General features: G+C 45.5%; 1 protein-coding gene across 1 annotated transcript; it reads right to left on the bottom strand.

Moving 5' to 3' along the window:
- Positions 1-3,948: 3,948 nt before the first annotated feature.
- LOC143860235 (uncharacterized) lies at positions 3,949-13,822 on the bottom strand. The gene is made up of 3 exons (XM_077370798.1): positions 13,741-13,822; positions 4,314-7,505; positions 3,949-4,189 (listed from the first exon to the last, which is right to left on the bottom strand). The coding sequence occupies exons 2-3, from the start codon at positions 7,323-7,325 to the stop codon at positions 4,181-4,183; spliced, it is 3,021 nt and encodes a 1,006-aa protein (XP_077226913.1). The 5' UTR covers positions 7,326-7,505; positions 13,741-13,822; the 3' UTR covers positions 3,949-4,180.
- Positions 13,823-14,601: the final 779 nt, after the last annotated feature.

Genomic DNA, 14,601 nt, shown 5'->3' with positions numbered 1-14,601 from the left:
TTCTTTTCTTTTTCTGTTTTGCCACAAACCTTTGCCTTATCACACCAGGAGGACTTCTAGGTGGGTTAGGGTTTGAAAGAATTGGATTAGGATGTTTGCATTGACTGGACCGAATCTGGACCCTTCCAGATAGCCTACGTACCTCCAAAGAGTGAGGATCAGGTCCGCGTAGTTCGCCCCTTGGGGACTTTGGGTAGAGATTGCTTTGATTTAAGTCTCTTTCTTTTCTTTTCTTTTTTCGAAAGCTTTGAAAGATTTGACCGAACCCGAGTTTGTCAGGTTGCCTACGTACCCTGTGGAAAGGGATCAGGTCATGGCGTAGTTCAGGCCTGCATCTTTTATGACGCAAGTCATAAAAGATGCCCCTGGTTTGAGGGTGACAAAGAAATTTTGATTTTACTTATTGGCTCAAAGGGTTTGCAAACGGTATTTGACTTTTCCCTTCTTTTTTTTTTTTGAATGGGATTTTTTGAGTTGAAGCTCAGATCGACCAAGGACGGCCTCCTGGTGTCTTAGGCATAATACTTTTTAAGTTGATCAAGGTTTGTGGGTTCTGTTAGTTTTTCACCATTTTGATCAAGGAGTCTGACGGCTTTTCCAGGCAGGACTTCATCGACAATGTAAGGACCTGACCAGTTTGGCCTGAACTTTCCTCGGGGATCATAGACCGGTGCCCTGTAGGATTTCAAAACGAGGTCACCCTTCTGGAGATCTCTGATCTTCACCTTCTTGTTAAAAGCTTTCTCAATTCGACGCTGATATCCCTGGACATGATAGAGAGCTCTGAGCCTCTTCTCATCAATCATCTGCAACTCCTGATACCGGGCCCTTGCCCACTCTGATTCTGGCAAATCAGCTTCCATCATTACCCTCAACGAAGGAATTCTCAGCTCAACTGGTAGGACTGCTTCCATCCCATACACTAATGAATATGGCGTAGCTCCCGTAGAGGCCCTGATCGACGTTCTATAAGCCCACAAAGCATATGGTAGCTTATTTGACCAGTCCTTGTACGTTTCTGTCATCTTGCTGATGATGGCTTTGATGTTCTTGTTTGCGGCTTCGACGGCACCATTTGTCTGAGGCCTGTATGGTGAGGACTTGTGATGCTTGATCTTGAACTCCTCACAGAGGTGTACCACTTCTTTCTTGAAGTGCGATCCATTGTCTGAGATCAGCTCATGCGGCACCCCGTATCTGCAGATGATGTTCGTTCGAATGAATTTGGCGACTGAGGCTGAAGTCAGCGAAGCGAAGGATGCGGCTTCGATCCACTTAGTGAAGTAATCGATGGCTACCAGGATGTACTCATGCCCGCTTGAAGATTTCGGAAACACCTTTCCAATAATATCGATTCCCCAGACTGAAAACGGCCACGGCGAAGTCAGAGAATGTAACTCAGAAGGCGGCACGTGAATGAGGTTCGCATAAACCTGACATTTATGACACTTCTTCACGAAGGCAAAGCAGTCAGCTTCCATGGTTGGCCAGTAGTACCCAAGTCTCAGGATCTTTCTTGACAGCATCTTCCCGTTCATGTGAGGCCCACAGACTCCTTCATGCGTCTGCTCTATGAGATTAGCTGCTCGATCTTCATCTACACAAAGAAGCTGGATTCCATCAAACGACCTCCTGAAGAGCTCATTGCCGCAGATAATGAAGTTAGCCGCCAACTTCTGGAGAGACCTCCGTTCTTTTCCTGATGCTTCAGGGGGGTGCCCTTGGCCTAAAATGAGATTCTTTATATCAATGTACCAGGGCTTTCCATCTGGACATCGGGCTGCTATCTCTATAGCGTTCACATGCGCTGGAGCCCATTGTAACCGCACTGCCAGAGGCTGAACTTCCATTGATGCGGAGATATCCAACATTGAGGCTAGTGTAGCCAAAGCGTCCGCGAAATGATTTCTCGTCCTCGACAGATGAGTAAATGTAACATTCTTGAACCTCCTGACCAGGGAATCCAGGTGCGTGTGATACGGGATCAATCTATCCTCCTTTGTTTTCCATTGACCATTGATCTGACAAATGATCAAGATCGAGTCCCCGAAAACATCTATCTCTTGAATATGCAGAGCCAAGGCTGCTTCGAGACCAGCAATGCAAGCCTCATACTCGGCCTCATTGTTGGTACACTTGAACTGCAATTTGATGGACACGGGGATGTACTCTTTCTTCGGAGATATCAACACTGCCCCAACTCCTTGACCTCGGTTGTTCACAGCACCATCAAAATACATCAACCATCTGGTGCTTTGGACCTCCTCTTCTACAGCCATGATCTCTTCATCAGGAAAATCTGCCGTCAGAACTGCATTCTCATCTACAGGCGCATCAGCCAACTGCTCAGCTATCACACGCCCTTTAACTGATTTCTGGGTTACATAGGCAATATCAAATTCGGACAATAGCAGCAACCATCTGGATGTTCTCCCGGTGAGGGCGGGCTTCTCGAACAAGTACTTCAACGGATCCATCCGTGAGAGTAAGAGAACCTTGTTTGATAGCAGGTAATGCCTAAGCCTCTGAGTTGCCCAAACCAGTGCCAGACAAGTTTTTTCCAAGATAGAATATTTGATTTCGTACTCCAGCATCTTCTTGCTGATGTAGTAGATAGGCTTTTCTTTCTTCGACTCAGGGTCTTGCTGGGCTAACATGCAACCCATAGCTGTGTCGGTGACAGATAGGTACAGCAACAGTGGCTGGCCCGGAATAACTGGCGACAAGACAGGAGGCAAAGTTAGACACTGCTTGACTTTCTCAAATGCTTCCTGACACTCATCATTCCACTTCTTCGGAGAATTTTTCTTTAGCAGCTTGAAGATGGGTTCACACGTCATTGTCAACTGATTTATGAACCTCCTTAGGTACTGAACCTTTCCCAGGAAACTACGGATCTGCCTCTCGGTCCTCGGCGGCTCCATCTCTTGGATTGCTTTGATCTTTTGAGGATCTACCTCGATCCCTCTTTCGCTGACCATGAATCCCAATAACTTCCCTGAAGTGACCCCAAATACACACTTGCTCGGGTTCAAGCGAAGCTTATACTTCCGGATCCTTTCGAAAAACTTCCTCAGGACTACGGCGTGCTCTGGTCGAGTCTTGGATTTAACGATCATGTCATCGACGTAAACCTCGACCTCTTTGTGAATCATGTCATGCAATAAGGTGGTAGCCGCCCTCTGATAGGTTGCCCCTGCATTCTTCAGCCCAAACGGCATCACTTTGTAGCAATATGTTCCCCATGGAGTGGTGAACGCAGTTTTTATCATGTCCTCAGGGGCCATCTTGATCTGATTATATCCGGAAAACCCATCCATAAAGGATAACAAAGCATGACCAGCTGTATTATCCACCAGGAGATCGATGCTCGGCAAAGGAAAGTCATCCTTGGGACTCGCCTTGTTCAAATCTCTGAAATCCACGCACATTCTGACTTTTCCGTCCTTCTTGGGCACCGGTACTATGTTAGCCAGCCATTCTGGATATTCAACCACTTGAATGAAGCCCGCATCTAACAGCTTCTTGACTTCATCATGGACTTTCAACTCCCATTCTGGTTTTAATTTTCGAAGTTTTTGCTTTTTCGGCTTGGCGCCTGGGATTAAGGGAAGACGATGCTGGACTATGTCTTCGCTTAATCCTGGCATGTCATCATAGGACCAAGCAAAAACTTCTTCGTACTCTTTAAGCAAAGTGATTAATTCTTCACGCTCCTCCGGGGATAACGTTTTGCCAATCCGTATTTCCCGAATTAAGGTTTCATCACCTATGTTGACGATTTCAATTTCTTCTTCAAGTGGTTTAGCCCGACGCTGCTCCTCCCGAGTAATCATGTGTTTGATCTCAGGGGGAGTTTCGTCGACATCCTCGTAAGAGGGGGAGTCTTGATCATTGTTATTAGTTTTATCAATTTGAGAAGCAGAAACAGAGACAGGAAGATACTGAAACGAGTCCTTTATTTCATTCATAGAATCAAAGTTTACATCATTGATCAACTGGCCCACAGCAGGCTTTACAGTATGCTCAAAAAGAAAGTTTGCATCGTCAACTGAAATGCTGACACTTGACTCAACTGGACCATGTATGGACTTTGTAGTATATTCCATAACAGACTCATCTTCATAGGCAACATCTATACCGGAGGACTCGCCACCCACACCAGGAATGTCTAAGCTTTCTAAGGTACCTGCATCCAAAGAATTGTTAGAAATAGCAGACTTTATATTTGACTCGGAAACAGACACATACTCAGAAACTTGAGACTCTTTTGGAGGAACATGACCACACTGAAGAACTAATTGAGGAATGACCTGAGAAGTCCAGTTATCAAGGGGTACCTCAGCTGGGGTAATTCGGCCCTTCGGATTCAGGAAGCGTGCATCTTTTCCGATCATAGCAATGACCGGTGCCTCAACCTCGAAGAGGGAGTCCAGAAGCTGCGACTCTAAGTTCTTAGCCCAATCAGATTCCTGCTTTTCGACGGCTACAATCTGTCCATGGAAGTACTCGTCTGGCAATTCGTCAGCGGAGAAGATTTCAAAACCTGGTAACTCTTTCCCAGACTCATCAAACCACGGCTCGGGAAAACCATAGAACGGGCGATCGGCTCCTTCTTTCCTGTACTTACCATTCATCAACAGACTGAACGGTCCCATAGGCAGCTCTAGGCCCCGACGACGCAGCTCTGCCCACTTCAGCATGTACTGCTTTCTTTCCCTGATCTCTTTCTTGGTGGGTTCATATCCTAACCCAAACAAATTGTTTGCGACCTTCAGCTCCGGCCACTCAGTTAAACCTTGCAGACTTCTCCCCAGACCAGTTCCAGGAATATACCCATATTTGCGCATTATTCGGGCTACCTGCGCATTTGCACTGGACATAAACAGAATTTCTTCGCTCATAGCCTCTTCCATAGTAATGGTCGAGACTTCAAGCGAAAACCCAGTCAGACTGACATCTATGGTGCTTGAACCGATCTGCTCTTGGGATATCTGTCCAACCTCTGGTTCTGGATCCCCTCGAACTGTGACAATTCTGTTATCCTTGATGAACTTGAGCTTCTGATGGACAGTGGAAGGAACCACTCCGACTTTGTGAAGCCAAGGTCGGCCGAGAAGGAGAAAGAATGAGGTCTTGATATCTAGAACTTGGAATTCTATGTCAAACATTTCACCTCCGATCTCAATTTCGGTGACCAAGGTTCCGATGACGTCCCTTCTGGTCCCATCATAAGCCAATATCCCCTGCTCCGACGGAACATAATCATTCGGCCCAAACCCCAAGGCGGTAGCGGTGCTCAAAGGACATACATTCAGAGCTGACCCGTTGTCAACCAAAACCTCTGGTACCTTCTTCTTATTGCACACGACGGTGATTCTGAGGGATTTTGTATGATTCTTACCTTCCGGAGTCAGATCTTCATCCGAAAAGGACACGATCATAGCTGATCTGGCCATAGATACGAGCCCAACCAGCTCACCAGGGGTTATATCCACAGACACCTGCGCTGTATTCAATTCACGAAGTATAACCTGCCGGTGCTTAGGGGATGACATTAACAGACCCCAGATAGAAACATTAGCTTGGGTCTTTCTAAGCTGCTTCAACAGAATGTCCTCATCTTCCTCAGGACTCAACCTCTGATTCTGATTCTCAACAGCTCTGGCAATCTCAGCGGGATTCTCTGCTCTCAACTCAGGGGGCTTAAAGAAACGTCCACCACGGGTAACATGGCGAACCTCATCACACGGATCGTTCAACAGTAGCAAGTCCTCGTCCTCAAGCTTAAGGACATATGGGACTTTGCTTTTCTCCTCCTCCCCCTCGAATCTGAGGACATAAGGACATCCAGAGGATTCCCCAACTTCTTGCGCAGAGGACAAGACATAAGGCTCTTCGCGCTTTAATTCTTCATCATCGGATTCCCATCGTAAGATATACGGCTCATCAGAGATAACGGCGCATATACGAGAATGGTCCAGGACAACCTCTTCAGTGAGAATAGCGTAGACATTTGGAGGAGGCATAGTATGCGTCGGCAATGGATTCCTGGTGACATTGGGAAGAGCTTCCACCACAATTTCTTTTGCCTCGATCTTATCCTGGATCCTATGCCTTAGTGCCAAACATCTGTCAGTCAAATGCCCAACACTCTTGTGATATTCGCAGTACTGATCTTTTCTCCAGTATTTCGGGAGAGGATTGGGAACTTCCCGGGGTTCTAGTAGAGTGATCTTCTTGTCTCTCAACAGCTTTTTGAGAGCTACAGACAGGGAATAAGGTAAAGGAGTGAACTCTCTGGGCTCATTTCTTTCCGGACGAACTCCTCCGGGACCTTCTCTCCTAACTGGACGAGCAGTATTCACGTTGTTAACTTCCTTCGGAGGCGCCATAGGCCTTTTTCCCTCTCTGACATCTGAAGTGGAGGCCCTAGTTCTCAGGCCGCCCTTAGCCAGTATGTCCTCGATTCTTGTCCCGGTCTTGATCAGGTGATCGAAGTCATTGAAGTACTGGATTGACATATGAGGAAAGTAAAAGGGGGAAAGATTCTTGACGGCAATCTTGATAAGATCGTCATCCGGTAACTTGTGGGTCATTTGTGCTGCCTTTCTCCTCCATCGTCGAATGAAGGAAGTAAATGTCTCATTAGGTCCCTGCTTCAGCGATTTCAGATCCCTTTTTGTCACGTCAATCCCCTCTTCCATGGAGAATTGCTGAACAAATTTGTTAGCTACACCTTCAAGAGTCCTGCTTTCTTCTGGTTTCAGATGCAAGAACCACTTCTTCGCTGTCCCAGTCAAAGTTCTAGGGAACACCAAAGCAATCTGCTCTGGGGATAAACCGTGCTGCTGCAACAGAGGAATGACTGACTTGAGATGGCTACGAGGGCACCCCATTCCGTCGTATTTGTCAAAGTCTGGCATTTTGAACTTGGGCGGAAGTACGACCCCTGGAGCTATCATGAACTCAGACATATCCAAATTTTTGGGACCTTGGCACTTCATGGTTTCCATATCCCGAGTCAGCTTCTCAATTTGGTCAGCCAATTCCTGTGCTTTATCAGGATTTCCCAGGTTAGGAAGACAGTTCTCTGCTGCGTACTGGCCCTCATCAAAGTCTTCGATTTCAGGCAATACAGCTGGCCTGGGAGAAACAAGAGGAACAGAAGGTATAACTGAAGGCTGCTGATTGGCCGGGTCTTTAGAGGTAGACAGACGATCATTTTTCAGGAGGGCTATATCATCCTTCATGGTACTCAGCTGAAGAAGAATAGCCTTCATCATCTCATTCGTATCAGGACTGTTGTTACCGGTCCCTTCCATTGATTCAGATGCAAGTGAAATGGGTGAAAGAATTTCTGGACGACCCAGGAGAAGCGGCGCAGGAGAAGTAAAGGATTCTGGGGAAAGAGAAAGTCTATTCAGCCTGGAATTTGAAGACTGACGGGACCAGGCCGATTTTGACTTGGCTTTCTTAGGAGCGATGATGTCCCGCTAAGACTCCTGAATGGAAGTTAATAAGTTAGATTGCACATTTGATAATTGAGATGGAACACTTCACGTAAATTCAAGACGAGAAAAATAGAAAAGAACACATTTTCATTGATCACAAATCAAACTGTAGTTACGATTGATAAAACATGTCACTTTTAATTACAAGTAGATGGAACAAAATGAGTATAATGAAACTTGAAATTAAAATGACAATTGTATGAAAATGGTCTTCAATGCTCCATGATCCGAGCTCTCTTTCCCGCAGGCTCTTCTGGTAACTCCTTTCGATGGACTTTAGATGATAGAGCAAATCTCCTAGCGGTAACCTTGTTTCCCCAAGCAGCTACAATAGACTTTATGAGATCGGGAGTAAGCTTTTCGCAAGGAGGAGGGGTTACAAATCCGGGAGGACATGGACTTCCCGTGATCTGGTAAAGCAGACGAGTGGGAGCATAAAAGGTTGACTTTTCCAAACCCATAAGATACACAAATGGGTGTGGGCAGGTGCTAGTGATAACATGTAAGCATGAATGACTCACCCAGTGAAATTGATCCTTCTCCACGTGTTGCAACCAATTACGCCACTCATCAATGGATTGGGGTTTATTGGCCATTGGTTGCCACGAAAGATGATCCTTGAGGGTGTACTGAAGGGAACTCTGTGGCCGAAGGATGGTGAGTTTTTCACAGAGCCATAAATAAAGTAACTTGACGCACCCATGGAAATTATCCTTCACCTCTTGCCGGGCGATAAGATCCAGCCCAGAGAAGGTTTCTGCTAGCATGAGTGGGACAGGATTCCTTCCTTCACTAATTTGATCGACCACACTCAGTAAGGTCACAGGGGCAATACTGGAGTCTTCACGGACAACGTGACGTGCAAGGACACCAAAGATTAAGGCACTGCGTCGACAATTTTGAAAACGGGAATCGATAGGGTCAACGTTTTTAGAAAAACGCTCAATGAGGTCATCGAATTGCACGTACGTGTCTTTGAAATAGGGCATAGCATCAACAGTTTGGTTCTCAAAAAGCTTACAGAAAAGGGAACGAGGAGACGCTATACTCGAAGGTTGGATCCAGAGTCCCTCAGGTGGGAGTTCTAATAGGGCGCACCAATCCTCGAATATAGGACAGATTTCAAAGGGACCAAATTGAAAAACATGAAGAATAGGATCCCAGAGTCTTGCAGCTGCTTGAAGAAATTGCCAATTCACACCGGATGCGCTCAAATTATTAAACGTGCTGATGAACCTGTCGGCCGTACTCCACTGTGCACGCTCGCGCGGGAGAGCTCGAATTGACTCACTTATCCAAACCCTCATCACTTTGTTCGACATGATTTAACCTAATCACAGATAGGATAAGATCAGAAGAGAGTGAAGATAACCCTGAATAACGAAATAATAGGGATAAATTTGACCGATCATATGGGAAGGATACAACTGGCGACACTGATTTTGTTCATCAATAATCATAGACTTTCGAATAGATCAGAAAGGTAGACCACGGCCACAAAATGACAGAAGTAGGTCATAGACTGGATCTCAAATCTGATGATGGACATTGACAACTGTATGATCAAGAGGATCGATAATGATAGATCATGGTCATAGAGACAGCGGACAAGCCATCAACCATATCTAAGACAGAGCATGCAAGTAGCGAAAATCTAACCCAATGAGTAATATCCACACACAACACGGATCTATGACACATGAATAGACCATGGCTATGAGAGTGACGAGTATAGACCACTAACCAGGTGACTCTGAAAGAATGTACATATGATTGATTGAACCAGGAATCCCTCACTGGAAAAGAGGGTTCTGATCTAACCAATCGACAAAACGGGACATACCAAAGAGATTTGTACAATCTGAAGACAAAACGACAGATATAGTCTCAACAAAGGTAAAAGAAATACTATCGACTGCATCGAAGGAGTGCAATAGGATGGATCAGACCTGGAACACCTATTGTAAAAAGGTGGCCTGATCTGAACGACCGACTCGACACATAGGGTATGCACAAGAAGATGGCAAAACTATACATCGACTCAGCGAATAATACATGTACAAAGGAACAAGACCACCGTACACTCAGGAGACAAAACATAGACCATGATCAGGACCAAGACCAGGGAAAATGATTAACCATTTTGAAGACTGAGGAATGAAACTATGTAGCTGATAGTTAGACCAGAAAATTCTATTGATAGACTGACCCTGGTCTAACAGGTTAGCACAAAGACCGATCAGGAAAATAAGGAATCAAGGACTGGACCATGACCATGAAAGGCGGTGAACAAAACCGTCGGCCAGACCCAAACTGAAAGAAGGAATAGGCTTTACCTGATGTAATGGATCAGAACAACTCAAACACATGAACCCAACACACCGGGGTGACCGTATGATAAGAGATCACAGGGTAAATCACGATCTAGCTGACAACCGAGCAAGAGTAAGGGTCATCGATCAGGTCTGAAGGAATGCACGACTGCGACAGATACAGAAACCTAATCTAGGAGACAGGTCCTAATCTGAGAATAAATATAACACATACACGTACATATATACATACATATCCTAACCAGGGGCACCAGCCCTACCCTGATCTAGCGGAGCCAAGATAATCTTGACTCAAAAGTGCTTGTGAGTGTACTAGAAAACGCGGCGGGTAACCACGGTGTGACTTACCCTTCTACACTACATGGGTAGGCTGACTTCTATCCTAGGCTCACATATGCTGGTCGCACATGTTCGTCCTATATGAGTACATATATATAGTGTCCTAGCAAGGGTTCCCTAATTTTGGTTCTAAAGGGAGCAACTAATATATACATACATAATATAATGGAATAAAAGTAAGGCCCAGGCATCTCTGCAGGGTACTATGCTTATGACCATACCCTTGATGTATAACGCCAGCACACCCAGCATTATACAAAGTATGTTCATTGCTCATCGGCTGCTGTAGAACACCAGCACACCCAGTGTCTACGGCTGCAGCTCCGGCGCATAGCTCGGAAATAGATACAACGGTTCCCAACTGGTACGCGTCATATCTATTCCCTGAGGCCAATAATGAAAATAATGAAAGAAATAAAGAATATGACAATGTATGATGTGCAGTGTGTGAATCCCTTGTTTTAGTTACGCACCTACTTGGTGCCCCTGGATTTCTAACGATAAAGTTCTCATTTAACTTGATTTTGACCCAAATTTCTTCAAAATTAATTAAAATGGCATTTTTACAGAGTTAGGCAATGTTTCAAAAGATCCCCAGCAGAGTCGCCAGTCTGTGGAACCCGATCCGGGACGGGCGTGGAGGGACGTGCTCCCGCGCGAGTCTCTTGATCGTCCACGTGAAGGAGAGCCCCACCAAGGAACTCTCGAAAGAGTGCCCCTCACAGCATGAGCGGCGATGTAAAGTGAGATACCTCTCGATTCGGGGACTAGCCCGGATTCGAGACGCACCTTAAGCAAAGAAAGAGTCGCCATCCAAGGAAGTGGGCCCTGGATCCCATGCTGTGCTCTGTTGCAACAGATAACCAGAGATATAAAATAGGGTTCGTGCCTGATGACGAATGGGGAAGGGATTAGGCGCCCCCAATTCGCCCAAGTGCTAGCACCTGGTCTCTTATGCCATTTATTATTAATTTTGAAGAGTTTTGGGAGAAAATCATGCGAAATGGGAACGAATATCCCCGAGATAACGTCTAGCTAATCATGCACGTCTCGGAGATGAATAAGAAACACACATAAAAGAAGTGAAAGAAGTGTCACCTAAAATATCTAGGTTATGAGTGACATGCCTGATTGGTGTCTAAGTTCTGGTGGGCAAACACATGCATGCTACAGCTAAAGGTATAGGATCTGTACATAAAAATAAGAAAACACAGCAAAACACACAACACAACACGACTCGACACATGACCCGACACGACAAGCCCTAGACTCTAATGCAATACTTGACTCGGACCAGGATGGCCATCCATCCTAGCTGCACTACGTATCCCGGCCTCGGGAAGAATCAGAGCCAACGTAGTTCGGTGCCCTATTCTAAACTACGATGCCTAAAACTCTAGGACCGCTATCCTAGACTCGATCCACTAGACTCGACTGATGTTTAAAGCTTTTTGTGCGATTGCTTAAATTCAAGTGGATTGTAATTTTTAGGACTCTATATGCCCTAACTAATGCAAGTTGATTAGCCTTAAGCTAATGCAGGTGAGCCCTATATCCTATGTGTATCTAGGCTGTGCATTCTAAGGAAAACCATGGGTTGACTATATGCTTCCTAGTCTAGCCATCGGTTCGACTAAATGTCTAACCGATCGACTTGAGGCCTCCTAACTCTAGGGACACTCACACGACAGGACACACCATATCAATACAAATCAGGACCGACTCCTAACTCTAAAAAACCCTAAATATCTAGGACAGACTCCTAACTCTAGGGGAAGATCTTTTTTGAAAAGGTTTTGAAGTTTTTTTTTGTATTTTTTTGGAATATTTGAAATGTTTATTTTTAAAGGTTTGGCTGGACCTGGGATGTGGATCCCAAGCTGCACTACGTACCCTGTTGAAAGGGATCAAGCCAACGTAGTTCGGACCTGATTTTCCTAATAACTTGAGATTTTTGGGATTTTTGATTTTTAGATGTTTTTTTTGAACCTTTAAGTATTTTGAAATGTTTTTTTGTTGGAATTTTTGACACGAGAGGACACAACCCTATCATCATAAGGGTACGACAGACCCCTGATATCCCGCAAAGGTTGGACAGCATCCTATGCTTTGCGGGGGTACGAACATGAAAACAACTCGGCAAGGGTTGGACAGCATCCTATACCTTGCAAGCGGGGGTAAAGATCACGACTTAATGAGAGGATGGGCAGAATCCTAACCCCTACGATGACAGGACTGACTCCTGAAAGACTGAAGGACTAACTCGTATGCTGAAGACGGACTCTGGAAGATGAAAAGGCGGAATCCCAAACTTTATGAAGGGATAGGACAGAATCCTAAACTCTACAAGGGTAGGGCCGACTCCCAAACCCTAGGACGGTGGGACAGACCCCTAAACTCTCTACGACTGACTCTATAGAGGAAGAAATCGCTCAACCTGCGAAAACTCTAAGGCGGGAAGGGAAGGGGTTGGCTCAAGAAGTATTCCGTCATAGCCTGATCCCTATGGAAATATGATAATAAAGGGGAACCAGAAAACAAAAGGGACACCGAACTCTATAAGGATCCTAGAAGTGGGAAGAGACAAGAAATGGGGTCCAATTATGAATGAAACTGCGGGACTCATACGATACATATTCTCAAAAGAGACAGAATAGGACAAAATGCCGACCCCATAGACGTCCCCACGATGATATCAACTGTTGGGTAGGGATGAACTATTAGAGGTTTGATCCTATACACAAAGGGCGCTCGAATTGCCACTCCTAACGAGCTAGATTGAACATCTCCAACATCTGCTTATTTATTCGACCTATTAGGAGTTTTTCATTTAATGGACATTACTTCCCCCTTGATTGGCTGAAAAGAGGATTGAATAGCACCTAGCACATGCAAATACAAGAATAGAAGCATCTTTTACTAGACCTACCCCTCTTGACTAAAGTCAATATGCTGGGAGTTCAACTAACAAGCAAATGAAATTGGGTTAGCTGGCATGCAAACAAGATTGAGCACATATTTAAGATAACTTGCTCTAACATTAATCCACGGAGCTCTCGTAGCCCTCACGAGACATTCAAATCTCATTCAAACACGGGAGATACATTTCTTAGGATAAATCACCTCAACATGTATTTGAGTAAACCTCTACTTTTCATGCATTGGCCAACTTAGCACGGTTCTCATTTCCAAACTGAAGAACACAAGGAATCTCAAACCCCATCTATAATGATTTCTGTCACAGATACCAAAACTTTTAACAGACCAAAGGAATTAATCAGAAGACAAAAATCATGAACCTTTTACATTCTTAGGGTGATAACCAGTAGGAAAACCCAAGATGAGATCGAACGATGCATCCTTAGGGTAATAACCTAATAGGAAAACCCAAGATGAGATCGAACGATAGGGGTACAGATATACCATGCTTTTTAAGACCAGAAATACTCCAGGAGTTAAAACAAGGTTAGCAATGTTCAGGTAAATTGAATTTCCACGATAATCAAACCACCCACATTATAAACAACTAGTAAAAGAAAGAGAGTAGCAATTACCTCAGATTGAAGATGGTCGGCACGGCTCGAATGATTTGCTGGAGTCGGTTGCGCTTGGGATTCGACAGATCGAAGCTTGGGGAAGGCGAAAACGAAAAAAGGGATCAGCTTGGGTTCTCAAGTGAGGATGAGGTGGTTTTGGGCATGGCAATGGTGGTGCTAATCGGCAGCGATGGGGAGGCCGCGGATGGGGAGGCCGCGGGTCGAGGGTGGGGCTCGAGTCCACCTCCGCAATTTCTTTCCCTCACTCTGATTTTTCTAACAAAAAAAATAAAATAAAACAAAATCGAGAAAACCCTCCTCTTCTCTCCTTCAACTCTCTCTCTCTCACTCTCTCTCTCTCTCTCTTTTCCTTTTTATTTTTTTTTTAAAAAAAAAAAAATGCCGAAAACAGAGAGGGAGGTAGCGGTGGTGGAGGGGAGGATCGGCCGATGGGGGTGGCACGGCGGTGGAGCTCGAGCTCTCTCCCTCCCTCTCTCTCTCTCTCTCTCTCTCTCTTTCTCTCCCTTTCTTTCTCTCTCTCTCTCCTGTTAAATAAAACGAAAAGAAAAGGAGGTGGGATGGGTTTTCGAAATGGGTAGAGATGGGGGGGAGGATTTGGGTTTAACGAGGGTTGGGAGAAACCACGAGGTGGGGGAGAGGATTTCGGCGGGTTTCGGTGGCTGGAGGAGGTGAAAGGGGGTCGGCGATGGAGTTGCAGGTGGTGGGGAACGGTGGCCGAGGGTGGAGGTAAGGAGATGATGGGCGGCTGTGTTGGGGGAGGAGGGTGGTTTGGGTGGCAGAGGAGGTGGAAGAAGGTGGATGGATGGGCGGCGGTGTTGGGTTTGAAGAGGGTAATGGTCCGGTGGTGGCTTTTTTGGG

This window comes from Tasmannia lanceolata, unplaced genomic scaffold (assembly GCF_043159265.1).
Source record: "Tasmannia lanceolata isolate RefF3 unplaced genomic scaffold, GAP_Taslan_0.1 ptg000037l, whole genome shotgun sequence".
NCBI classification, from domain to species: domain Eukaryota; kingdom Viridiplantae; phylum Streptophyta; class Magnoliopsida; order Canellales; family Winteraceae; genus Tasmannia; species Tasmannia lanceolata.
The sequence above is the reverse complement of the archived record's forward strand: the minus strand, read 5'-3'. Positions and strand labels throughout refer to the sequence as shown.

What these genes read in the sequence shown, in the direction of transcription:
- LOC143860235 (XM_077370798.1), bottom strand. Translation starts at nt 7,325, where the DNA reads ATGGAAGGGACCGGTAACAACAGTCCTGATACGAATGAGATGATGAAG.